The sequence below is a fragment of the Manis pentadactyla genome, chromosome 10 (assembly GCF_030020395.1).
Source record: "Manis pentadactyla isolate mManPen7 chromosome 10, mManPen7.hap1, whole genome shotgun sequence".
NCBI lineage: Eukaryota > Metazoa > Chordata > Mammalia > Pholidota > Manidae > Manis > Manis pentadactyla.
In genome coordinates, this window is record NC_080028.1 from 3,207,549 (window position 1) to 3,220,437 (window position 12,889).

Consider the following 12,889-nt stretch of genomic DNA (forward strand, 5'->3'; position numbering starts at 1 on the left):
CCAGTAAATTATTCATCCCTGCCAGAAGCAAGTGTGCAGTCCCTGTTCTATTACAAAGCATTAATAATACAAGGGGCCGGGAAGGCCAGGGCTCACAGGCCACACCTGGAAAGAAAACCTGGCTTGGGCACTCGGAGAGGAAACCAACAGGCCACCAGAAGTGGTGTCCATGCTGGGCTTCAAGCACTGGCATGGGCGGCCCTGGGCTTCTTCACTGGCAATGAGGAGGATTCAGGGCATCTGTGCCCACAATGGTGAGCCCAGCAATCGCTCCTAGCCCTGCTCTGCCCGGCCTGCCCCGCTTCTCTGATGAGACACAAGCTTCCAGAAGGCAGGCCCACTCACACTCCCGGTTCCCACCCAAGTCTCAGTGCCCAGCTGAGAGGATACTTGCTGTCCCAATAAGGAGAGCCCCACCAGCTGGCCCGCAGGCCTGTCTGCACGGGTGCTGCTGAGGGCTCAGGCTGGTGACATGCGCCCAGCACAGCCAGACAGGCCAGCCAGGCGCCCAGGGCAGCGGACCATGGGCCAGGGGCTAGCGGCCTCCAGACAGCACCCTGCCCCATGTCAACACTCCCAGGGGCCAGGTTGGGGCCTCGGCACCACTTCTGTATGAGAAGCTTGCCAACCACCCAGAAAAACAATGACGAAGAAAAAAAATTCAGCTGCTGCTTAAACCTTGGTAAAGCAAAGGCTGTTTTATCCTTGTCTGGGGACAAGCCTCCCCCAAGTGAGGTGGGGGGGGCAGGTGAGACGGGGAGCAAGCTCTGTTTGTTTCTGACCAGCCCCAGAGGGACATGGGCTACCCACGTCCCCACTCAGCTCGGCCACCTAAGGGTGGGGACTGTGCCGCACCCCAGCCCCAGGCCACAGGATCCAGGTGCAGGCTGAGCAGATGAGCAGAGGACGAGGACACCCCCGTCCCGTGCAGGGGCCCACGCAGTGCACTCACAGGGTCCCTCAGCTCCTCGCTGTCCCGAGGCAAGGTCCGAGGTATCTTCACAGGTATTTCGTCTCCACATTCGGTGTCCGAGGCATTTGGAGACTCCGCTAGATCGAGGAAGTCATCTCTCTTGTGACCTCTGAACCTGATTTTGTCCAGCCTCCTTAGCATGTTCAGCACTGAGCCCCTCTGCTTTACCTTAACATGACGGTCAGGGTCCCTGCAAGAGAAGGAAGGAGGAGGCCCAGTCACTCACCCGCCGGACCCCCACCTGCATGGCACACCTGCCGGCCTCGAGCACGTGCTCCTCTCACGCCCTCCGACCCCAGGCCTGCGCCCTCAAGCAGCACCGTGCCCGCAGGCCGCCGCCTCACACCCACCGGGCTGGTGGACTACCCCCTCCCTGCCGGGAAGGCACACTGCTCCTACCACTGCCGCCCACCAAAGCCAGCCCCCCGGGTTCCCCACAGGGCAGAGGAAAGCCAGGTCTCTCAGCAGGGCCTTCCAGCCACAGAGGCGCAGCCAGACACCCCGCAGGGAGGGAGGGGAGGAGGCTGCCCACCCCTCGAAGTCCTCCTAGCAAACAGTCAGGATCACGGTCAAAGTTGCAAGCACGGGCACAGCCCGGGGCAGCGGCACACACCCAGAAGCCACCAGAATGCTCAGCTCTGGGGCAACCTCAGCAAAGGCCTGGTGTGGGGTCACACTGAGGGGAGGTGCTAATGCTGGCATGGAGGACACGTGTAAGGTCAAACAGGAATGCACACCCCAGGCCAGAGGTAGGGCGCACACTCTCTGCCCTAATGTGGCCAGTAGAGCCAAGGTGACCCCCCACCACCAGAAACCCCAGGGGGCAGAGTGTGAGTGGCCCTTCCGCACGCCCAGCCAGGGGCTCCGTGGGGCCAACGTGGTCCTGTTCACGCAGCACCTCGGCCCAGCTGCAGGTCAGGGACCACCCACAAGCCCCAGTTCCCTGCAGAAGGGAGGGGACTCCGGACACATGGGCTCAGAGCCTGCTCGGCTGCTCGCCTTTCTGAGCCTCAGTCTCCACCCTGAAACGGGACTACTGCTAGCGAGCCACACATCCTGGGAATCCCAGATGACACAAATTGAGCTCCTGGCACTCAGCCTGGACCCAGTAAACAACATGATATTTCCAAGCAAGGCGGGCAGGAACAGGGGTGGGGAGGATGGAGTCCATCAAGGCGGTTCTAAGGGCTCCGGCTGGGTTATTTCATAGAGAACCACAAAGGCAGGGGAAGTGCTTCCTGTTTTGGATTGCAAAATCACAGCAGGCGCTGTCTGCAGCCCTGCCTCCCAGGGCCCCTCCACCCCCGCTGCTCAAGCACAGGACACGCACTAAGGCAGGGCCCACAAGACCCGTCAGCATGTCCCGGAGCTCACGAGAGGCGTGTTAGGGGAGGGCAACAGGAGCCTCTTAGAGCTTGCTGGGAACACCACGAGAGGGCCTGACACAGCCCTGGTGCAAAAGCCACAGGACACGGCGTACCGGAGCCCTGCAAGCCCGGAGAACAAGCCTGGGGAACGGCAGTGCCGTGGGGGACTGCGGGGTGGGAGAGGCGGTGTCCCCGCTCCCGCGCTGGGTGAGGCCGTGGCTGGCCATCTGGAGAGGCACTTGCGTGTAGGAGCTGTGAACTCCAGGTGGACTAGAAGGCTAAGTAAAACTTTTAAAAAATACAAACCAAAGGAAAGAGAACTGAGTGCTTGCTTATCAAGTCAGAAGAGAGGGTAAAGGTCTGAGAGACTGAAAAACAATCACAAAGTGAGGGAAGTCCAACCACCAAGCGACAAAAGTAAACTTCCACTTGTAAAAAAAGAAAAATGCAACAGAACAGAGGCTACATGCAGCAAGTGTGGTGTGTGAAGGATCGACATGCTTGTTACATGGCAGCTTGCAGGAGCTGGGAGAATCACAGGCCCTCTGGACGCAGGCCAGCAAACACTAGGAGCAAAGAGGAAACTCAGGCTCTTCACGCAAAACCCTCCAACATTACTACAGGGGAACAAAAGCCAGCAGTGCGCAGGAGGCATCAGCTTGCGTCTGGGCAGGTGCCCCTCGAACCCGGGTGACCCCCGGAGAATCCCAGCTTGTGGGGGGTGTCTCACTCTGACAGTAGCCTGCAAATCACCCGCCGGCCCCCGGCATGGTGGGGCCGGGACGCCGGGACAGCACGTAGGGACACCCTCCTAGAGTGACAAAGAGTTGCTACCCCACTGCCACCCCTGCAGGCATCAAAAGGGTCAAAGGTTGTGAAGAGGACCCCACACCAGACTTGTAAGGCGCTTGGCAGCTTGTAAACTCTCTCCAAATGTCCTTTGATGCTTTCCTATTGCCTTTTAAACAAAGCAATAAAAATAAACTGGGCAGGAGAATGCAGCAATGTAAAACGTACTTCCTTCCATCTTCAAAAAGACCCAAGGGGTTCCTCTTCATCTGGCATCAGACGGGAGGGGGGCGGAGAAGGCTCAGGACCTCCGGGCAGACAGCACCTGGCTGACTTTCCCCAGGAAAAGCGCTCAAGTGCCCTCTCATTGCAGCCAAGACTTTGCTCCATGCAGGGCTCTGGCGCGGCGGTCTCACTCTCCAGGATTCTCCCCATCCAGAGGCTCGGGGCCACCTTACGTGCCAATGCAGCTCCAACAAGCAAATGAGGAGGCCGCATGAGGGGACAAAGAGCCGAGTGTCTGGCCCTGCCACCATCAGGATGCAGCACGCGCCCCAGCCCCAGCCCCAGCCCTGCGCCTACACAGTTGGCCACCCAGTGGGCCGCGCTCTCCCGGATGCCTGCTCACCCCATTCCTGGGCTCCTCCTGCTGGCTACTCACGTGGGCCTCGGCGAGGGAGGCCAAGCACACAGCCCCCCCACCCAAGGGGATCCAGAGGACCTGCGCCTGTCCCCATGGCCCTGGGCCCCCCAGACTCCTTGGGCTCCTCAAAAGGACAAATGGTTAATGCTGTGGTCCGATCAGGACCAGAAGCCACGACACCCCACCCACCCTCCCTGGGGATGGGTCCAGGCTGTGAGCACAGCCCTCTGTGCTGCCCCCTTCCCTAGGCTGAGGTGTGGCCTGCCCTGCCCTGCCCCAGAATGATCTCATCTCTACATCTGCAAAGTCCCCATTTCCAAGCAAGGCCACGCTCACAGGTCCGGGTGGACATAAATTTGGGGATGACACCATTCAACCCAGTATACCCCCTGACTTTCAGAAGAAAGTGGGAGACTGATGTGGACTTGTCCATGGACAGGGAGCGGAGGCCCAGATCTCGGACACTAAGCATGACCCAGAGGGAAGCTTTCCACAAAGCCAATGTCAGCTGGGTGCCATCTTGACAAATCGCACCTGCAGCAGTTTCTCTGATTGCTGCTGCTATGTGCCCCCCACTTAGCCCTCCTTTTATCCAACCAGCCCCCGACTCCCTGCAGCCCACCCCTCACTCCCCGACCTCCTCAGACGCCCTCCCCAGAAGTGGCCCCTCCACATGCACCCAAAGGCTCACCCTGGGCAGCTCCTGCAGCCCCACCTCTGAAGGGGGTGCAGCACCCGGAGCCCTTGGAGGAGACGACCTCTCTGTTCCTCCACGAGGCAGCAGAGCTCTGAGAGACGCTCCCCGCTGCAGGCACCCCAGACTCCTGCTCAGAGCCAGGGCACTGTGCAAGGGACCAGAGGGCAGCAGGGTGGGAGCCAGAGGCTGAGCGGGGCCCTGTGTACACAAAGCTCCCTGCTCTGGAAACCCGCTGAACGGCCTCCGGACACACAAAGCAGCAGCGTCTAGGGAGCACTGGGCTTGGAGCCCACAAAGGACTTTACTTCCTTGTCAGCCCAAGCCTGAGAGCGAAGGAGAGCGGTTCCTGGCCTCCTGGGTCTGTCCCAGCCACTCTCCCTGGTGCCCGGTGCATGCCACTGCCCAGCTGAGCACCCAGCTGGGGCCTGCCTTCACCTCCTGCCTATCTGGTGGCTCTCCTGCTGACCCCACGATAAACAGTGTCCACCTTCCCACTGAAAGCAACCCTCATCCTAAACCATACTCCTGGGAACTCGGCATCTTCCTCCACCCCACACTGGTCCCAGCCAACCACCTGGCCCTGTGCCAGGCCTCTGTCCTCTGGGAAGATGGCCCCAAACCTCGTGGTGGGAGCCTGGGCGGTGCCATGGATTCCAAGGCTTTGCAGGAGGGAGAGAAGGGCCAGGGAGGAGGCGCCAAGCAAGGCCCCCATGTGCATGCAACTCCCGCCCTGGCCCTCGGGGGCCTGCACAGGGGACCCCCTGCAAGCAGCATGGATGCCCGAGACCCAGAAGGCACACATGCCCACCGACCCTGCCCCCCACCCCGTGCCAGAGATGTTGGCTCAAACACCACAATCACAGGTTCTCCCAAACTCAAGGCTCGTCCGGGAGCAACCTCCTGTGCCCCGCAGTCCTGCCAGGTCCCGCCGGGATTGGCACAGTAAGTGGGACCCCAGTGCTCCTGGCGTGGATGCGCGGACGTCCTGCCGCCTCTCCGCCCTGCATGCTGCCCCGCTTCCAGGAGCTCTGCCCCGGCTCACCCACCGCCTGCTGGAGTCTCACCAGCAGCCGGGCTCTCGGCACACAGCCCCCCTTGATGACATCCACGTCCACTGGCTGCGCAGGCACAACCCTCGAAGGACCCTCGATCACAGGATCACTCCATGACCACCTACAGCAAGCGCGGCCCCTCACCCCAGACCGGCACCCACATCTGTCCCCTTCCCCACCCTCCTGCCCAGCCTGGCCCAGGTGGCCACAGAGCCTCAAGGAGCCCCATCTCCACATGGCAGAACCAGGCCCTGTCACTGGGGCTTCCCCTGCCACCCCCCCACTGGGCTCCAGCCCTGCTGGGCCCCTCAGGGATCCACTGGCCACATGTGCTCCTACTGTGGGGCCCAGCCTTCTGGTTCTGGGATGTCTCCACCCTGCAAGTACCCCCACCCCGCCCATCATCCCGGTGGTCGGGTGCAGTCCTGGAACACCCGGTTTACTCCCCTGTTCAGGATGTACCCCCAACCCCACTTGGGTAGCACCCAGGCCCTGAGGCTGGGACGGGCACAGCTCCCCAGGAGACGCTCCACTGTAGGTGCGGGGTCTACTGCGGCTGGGCTGGCTGGGTGGAGTGTCACAAACCCTCGACAACAGCGGAGGACTCCTGCGCCCGGGCAGGGACGAGCTCACAGGGATCTGAGTGCGGGGAGCACAGGGCCCAGCAGCTGCTCTGTACAGCCCTGCCACAGCTGAAGAGCCTTCCTGGGGCAGCCACCACCACGGGCTGCCCTGGGGCCCTGCCCGAGTGCAGTCCCTCGGGCCATGAACATGTCAGGAAAGTAATTCCAGGCTTCAGCGATCTGGAGTGTTGCCCTAGGACAAGCCCTCAATTCCTCCCCTTGGGAAGCATTTCTAGGGGCTTTCAGGCCTTCAACAGCCAGGCCCAAACTCCCTGGGCAACCAGCTGGGTGTTTCTGGGCTGTAACAGGAAAGTTGCCCAGAGGGGCTGGGCAGACAGAAGCAGACCCCAGGCAGCAAGGGCAGCACAGGTGGTGCCAGCTCAGTGACCCTGTCGGTGGCTGGGTGGCCCAGGACACTGAGTCAGAGAGCTGGGAGGGAGCTGCTGGAGCAGCCAGCCCTTCCTCCCTGAACAGGGAGGGACCCTCCACGGCCGGGACAGCTCGGGAACGCCAGGGACCAACGGGCACAGGCAGGACGGGAAGATGTGCAGCCCACGTCCACAAATGACACAGCACAGACGTGAGCACCACGCGGCCCTGGGCGCTCACAGGATGCTTCTAAGTGTTGCCGACCTCCTGTCCCCACCGTCAGCCACGATCGCAGCTAACAGTGTGGCTCCAACATGAATTTGGCAGACATTTTTGTTAATAAGACACAACAGAAGTGGAAACAGAAGGCATGGATCAGAGCCCCACTTGTCAGTCTAGGATGTGAGGACGTTCTGGAGGTTTTCTAATAATGAAAGAGCATTTCCTCGGTTTTTCTGGGCCACTCATAGCGAATGGCTAAAGACACCCCACCTGTAGTTTTCCATCACCTTCTTACTTCTGGACAATCAATAGTACAAGATGTAAAGCCCCAGTTTGCAGTCCCGGGCCTTCTCCGCGGTGTGACTGCTCCCCCGTGGCCATGTTCAAGCCACCAACGTGACGTCCAGGAGTGGGCATGCTGGGCAAAGGGACGCCCATGCCAGCCTCACGTATGATTTCCACTATCCAGACATAGCAGATGCCAGTCACCTTAGGATCAGACCCAGTAATAAAACGCAGTGCAGTAATTCAGAGACCAGAAATTGTATTTAACGCCTTTGTGTTTTCAATGTAATTGACCTACTTGTCAGTTTACACTCTCTCATTTGTATTAATGATCAGCTCACGACGTTCCTGAAAGCTTGACAATGGCTCCTGCAGGCCCACCGCCTCCGGCACCCCACTGTCTTGACGCCCCGTTTCTTCATCAAGCAGCCACAGCCATGCAGGGAACGGGGCTCAGGAAGCGTCAGCGCTCCTCCCCGAGCAGCGCAGGGGCAGGACACGGGGCAAGGCCAACATGCAAAACCATGGCCCCTGGGAGGACGGAAGGGCCAACACAGCGCTGGGAGGCCAGACCCACAGCCACAGCCTCGCTCACAGGGCCTGGGGGCATGGTGCCCCTCCCCAGCCCCGGGGCTACGGCAAGGAGGTCAGACTCACCACTCTCCTGGAGCTCTGCCCAACACCACCCCAGCCCCGCCGGGACCCCATGTGAGGTGCCAGGATCTCCCCACCTCTGAAACCTGTCCACACCACATCCATTGTCCACAGCCTTCGAAGCTACCAGGTGGCCGCCTCACTCTTCCCACCTCTGTTCAGCCCCACCCTCCTGCCCAGCCAGGCCGCTCCCACCCTGCCCCGGGGTCCCCTGGCACTGTCATACGTGCTACCCCAGCGGGGGGACACGGTACAGGTGCCCCCGCCTGTCAGGGACGATTCCATCTGTCCTAAGTACCGTGGTTGCAGGGAGCCCCCTGGGAGGTATTTCACCTCACCGTCCTGAGGCCGGGAGGCACGGTGGTTAGAGCAGTTGGCGCCAGGCGCTGGCTCACCACCACCGCGTGACCCGGGGCGCCCTACCCGACCTTGCTCTGCCCGCGCTCCTCGACCGTAAAAGGATGTTCACGGCAGGCCCTGCTCTGAGGGCCGCCGGACGGTTCTGTAAAACTGCGTGAAAGGACCTGTGAACTGCCTGCCAGTAGCGGTAATGATGGGGGAAACTCGGACCTACTTTCCAAAACCCGCAGGAATGTCACCAGCATCCGACCACGTCCACCTGCACTTCGCCACCTTTCCTTTGGGGCAACACTGCTGACAAACCAGGGAAGTGGGCAGGACGTCCGCCCAGTCGTCACCACGAGCAGGGAGGGGCCCAAAGCCGGGGTCTGCGGGCGAGTCAGGGAGGGCCGGCGGCGGGCAGGGCCGGCGGGCAGCGAGGGCCACCACATGCGCCACACAGAGGCCCCGGAAGGCAGGAGGCTGCTCCAGAGAGGGTACAGCGCCCTGCAGGCACCAAGGCTCAGCCCTGCCCCTGGCTCTGCACAAATCAGGCCCGTGCCCTCTGCCCCCAGCCCAGGACCAGCCCAGGATGAGCCCCAAGGGTCAAGAGTGAAGTCTAGAGGCAGCCCAGCCCTCCCTGAGCCTCAGCCTCTGGTCTTTAAAGTGGGGCACCCTCGGCCCGCCTGGCTGTGCCTCCGAGGACCCCTCTCTGGCGATCTGGGCTCAGGGCCGGCTCACACCAACACAGGGACCGGGGGAGAGTCCCAGGCTGGGGCCAGCAGCACCTGCTACGGAGCCTGTGTGGGGCCCCAGCACAGGCGAGGATGTGCGCACTGTGCCTTCCCTGGCCTCTGTTGCCCTGAAGCCCGCACGGCCCCTGAACCTCCTGATTCTGCGCCTCCCCCTGACCCCGGGTGTCCCATGTACCGATCACAATGCTGAGAGGGAAGAGCTTTTGTTAACCAACCGACAGATGGGGAAACTGAGACTTGGAGAGGCAGGAGGAGAGAGAAGCGGCACATGAGAAGCGTAACTAACCTCACGGGACTCCAGGGCCGGCAGTTGCCACGCCCCAGACAGCGCAGCCACCCTGCCCTCCCAGCACATGCCTCTGCTAATGCACCCACCGCACTGCATGACAGCTCCCGGGCCCTCTGCCTAGGAGACTAGATGCGGAGCCTGGCAGTGTGGCCACACGGTGTTTACTCAAACAAAACAAAGCTAGCAGGAAAACCTAAAAGGTAGACAAAAACCTCTGCATTGTATAAGCAATAAACTAGGCAACTGGAAACACACAGGCATTCACCCCCAGCGGAAGCGTTCTCTCTCCCCACCCTCATCTCGCACAGCAGACAGGACTTGGGAAGAGGCAGCCAAGGAGACAGTTGGGGGGAAACACCTCCCAGACTCCTGGTGTTGACCGTGACTTCCTGCCACCGCCCTGGCCGGAGTTCCTGAAGGCAGGAAGGGGCACCAGCTGCAGCTGTTCAAGAATAGGCTGTTCTCCAGACGCATCTCAGCACTAAAATGAGGCCGCAGGCGGCATGCCCGCGGAGCAGCCTCACGCGCAGGGCTCAGCAAACCTGTCCTGCAGGGGTCCCGGGGGTGTGGTAGGCATGGTGGGCGGTGTGGCCGTTGTCATAACTGCCCAGCTCTGCTGTACTGTCAAATGGGTGTAGCTGTGGGCCAATCAGACACCATTTACATACTGTCTTGGTGGGCCAGGTTTGGCCTGTGGGCCATAGCTTACTGTCCCTTGTCTTAGGGGGATGAATGCCCAACAGAACACTCAAATGGGTCCCAATGCTTACTGGCCCACCAACAGAACCAAGCCCCACTAGGCATTCGGGTCCCACTTGCAGTGGCTGGAGCACCACCCTCGTGTGTGGGCCTTACCACCATCCGTTTTCTGAAGGAAACGGGTGGGGGCAGGGTGCCATGGCCAGGGCAGCCTGGTGGTGCGCAGGCCCCGTGGGGCCAGAGAGATCTGGGCGAGGGAGCCCCACTCGTCTCTGTCCACCGGGGCCGTGCACATGCCAGCTGAGGCAGGGGGCTGACTGGGGGAGAGCCCACTCTGAACAGCAGCAGAAGGCACTGCCTGCCCTAGAGGCCGCCCCTCAGCTCCCAGGCAGCGGCCCCTGCTCTGCAGTGGCACAAGGCCTCATGGGACCAGGAGCCAACCCGAGCCAGCCCCCAGGGCCGCCATGCACTTCCCCACCCCCTTGCTCCACATCCCCGTGTGCCCACTCAGTGAGGCCGGACCCGTGGTTCCCAGGGCCAGGTGCAGAAGTAAGGGTGAGTGAGGTGCATTTTAAGAACTTCCCTGGCCCTGGGTAAATCCAGGACCAAAGTAAACCCAGGCAGCCCTCAACAGCCCCTCAGGTGAGAAGCGCTTCTGCATGCGACCAGACCACCTGTCCACCAGCAACTTTTTCTTTTTAACCTGGCCCGGCTGAGGCCAAGGGCTGTGCCCGGGCTCTGGCCCCCAGTCCAGGCCCACCATGGGGCTGTCACACAGACAGCAGGCACACCACAGGAAACCCTCTGTGTCCAGAGCAGCACATGGTGAGAAGGTGGGACCCACATTTCCTGCTTGGCTGGCCAAGAAAGAAATGCAGTGCCAGGAAGTGGGTGCAGTGGGCCGCCCTCCACCTACGTCTGCTGCAAACTTACCTCCCATGGAAAAGGAAAACCACCGCCCGGGCCCCCAAGTCCTCTTGGCCCCGGCCACACAGGTGACTGCCAAGCTCCAGTGTGGCGGCAGTTCTGTCCCACGTGTCCCCTGGCTGGCCTGACAGAAGGACGAAGCGAGACACGGTGCGGTCAGCGCTCCACGACTAGGGTGCTTGGCTGCAGGTGTGGCTCTCACCACCGCGGGACCACAGCTGGGGGCTGATGAGGGGCAGGGACAGCCCACGCTGGAGCGCTAGCCACCAGGAAGAGCGGCGGTGGGGTCTGCGTTCAGTGGGCACTGACTGCCTGCCAGACGCTGGAATGTGGGAGCAGTGGCGACAGCGGGGAGCTTCCTCCCGGAGCAGGACACAGTGCCGGGCCAGGAGGCCACCCCGAGGAGGTGAGGGCCACATGCAGGCAACGGCCCCGGGGACCACGTGGCTGCAGAGGAAGAAGAAGGCGCTCCAGGGAGAGGGAGCAGCCCACAGGCCTTACACCAGAATGAGCCGAAGGCAGTGGTGGGGCCAGGCAGGGAGCAGGTGAGGTCCCTGGGGCGCCCAGGGCCAGGCAGGGAGAAAAGGGCACGACAGCAACGGGAGGCTGCCCAGGAGGGTGGCCTGCCTGCAGTGATGTCACCAGCAGCCTCACTTTGTCCAGGGGCACCCCCTCCCATCCCCACACTGCCGCAGGGGTCGGATCTGGCTCTCCAGCCTTGTCTCTGGCCCTGGCACATGCCAAGATCCTAATATTCTCGCCGGCTATGGCAGTGGTGCCCTCCCTTTACCGAGAGGACACGAGGGTTCAGAGAGGGAGTCACCACCACTGCAGGGCAGAGGAGGCCTCCAGGGCGCCCCAGGCCCCTTGCGCCTGCCTCCCCGCCTGCCAGGACCGACTCTCAGGGCTGCCTGGAGACCAGGAGGGCCAGGCCCCAGGGCTGGCCTTGGTCAGCGGCAGAGCTGCAGGGTCACCATATTCTCAAGCAAGCAATCAGGCCTGGTTTCCAGCACCCACGGCCAGGGAGCGTAAGCCACAGCCACGGCCCTGGAAAACGGCGGCGCGTACTCAGAAAGTTAAACAGGGCTACACAGGACCCAGCAATCCTGCTTCCGGGTGCACAGCCCACACCAGAGGACTGAAAGCCGGACCTGAAGAGAGGTCTGCACACCCACGTTCCTCACTCACAACAGCCAAGAGGTGGAAGCGACCCAAGCGTCCACCGACGCAAGAACAGATAAACAAAACGTAGCACATTCCTGCAACAGACGATGATTCAGCCTTGAAAAGGAAGGACATTCTGACCCCGGGTACAACATGGATGAACCTTGAGCACATCGTGCTCAGTGAAAGAGGCCAGTTACAGAAGAACAAATCCTGTGTGACGCCACTTGCACAAGGCCCCTAGAGGAGGGAGATTCACAGAGGCGGAAAGTGGAACGTGGTCGCCAGGGGCTAGAGGAGCGGGAAGGTACGGGGAGTCTGTGCGGAATGGGGACAGAGTTTCACTTTGGGAACTAAAAAGTTCTGGAGATGGGTGGTGGTGACGGTCGCACGGTGATGTGGGTGACCTTCAGCCCCTGTGCGCTTAAAGATGGTTACAGTGGTATGTTTTGTTATGTATATTTTGCCACATACTGATGCCATATATTATACATATTACATACATTTTATATTTATATAGAGGGCATGTGTGTTCATGTGCAAAAATTCTCTAAAATAATCTATAAATCTAATGTGATTCCCCTAAAAAAAAAAAAAAAGAAAAAACCTTACAAGATTTTAGAGCAAGCAAGACAAGCTGAGTCTAAGGCTATTCTGGAAAAACAAGCCAAACAGCCAGGAAAACTCCGGAAAGCAGGGGTGACGAGAGAGACCAGCCCTACACATGAGACATGACACAGCTGCAGTCACTGTGAAGTGTGATGACAGCTCGTGAATAGACGGCAGAGCCTCAGAACAACCTAGAAAATGCAGAAATAAACCCGGCCCCAAATGGGATCCAAGTAGCATTTTAAATCCGAGGGGGAGAGACACATTCGACAAATGATGTTGGGACATCTGGGCAGCGAGACTGAGTCACACCTCATGTCTCTTGAAATAAATTCAAAATGGACCAAGGATCTGAATGTAAAATAAGGGAAGGCCGGAGGGAGTGTTCCAAACTTGCGGCTGGACAGGACTGTCCACGGGAGACACGAGGAAG

At 60.6% G+C, this 12,889-nt stretch overlaps 1 protein-coding gene across 4 annotated transcripts in view; it reads right to left on the bottom strand.

The window, feature by feature from the left end:
* The window catches only part of GRAMD4 (GRAM domain containing 4), a 75,193-nt gene that overhangs the window by 40,740 nt on the left and 21,564 nt on the right, over positions 1-12,889 (bottom strand). For 2 of the 4 annotated variants that reach the window (XM_057508427.1, XM_036906607.2), the window contains exon 2: positions 953-1,163. The exons of 1 other annotated variant lie outside the window; for it this stretch is intronic. In XM_057508427.1, the coding sequence (XP_057364410.1) occupies positions 953-1,163 (211 nt within the window). Of the gene's footprint in view, positions 1-952; positions 1,164-3,070; positions 3,091-12,889 lie in introns of those variants that run through there. One more of the 4 variants, XM_057508429.1, reaches the window with a different exon arrangement.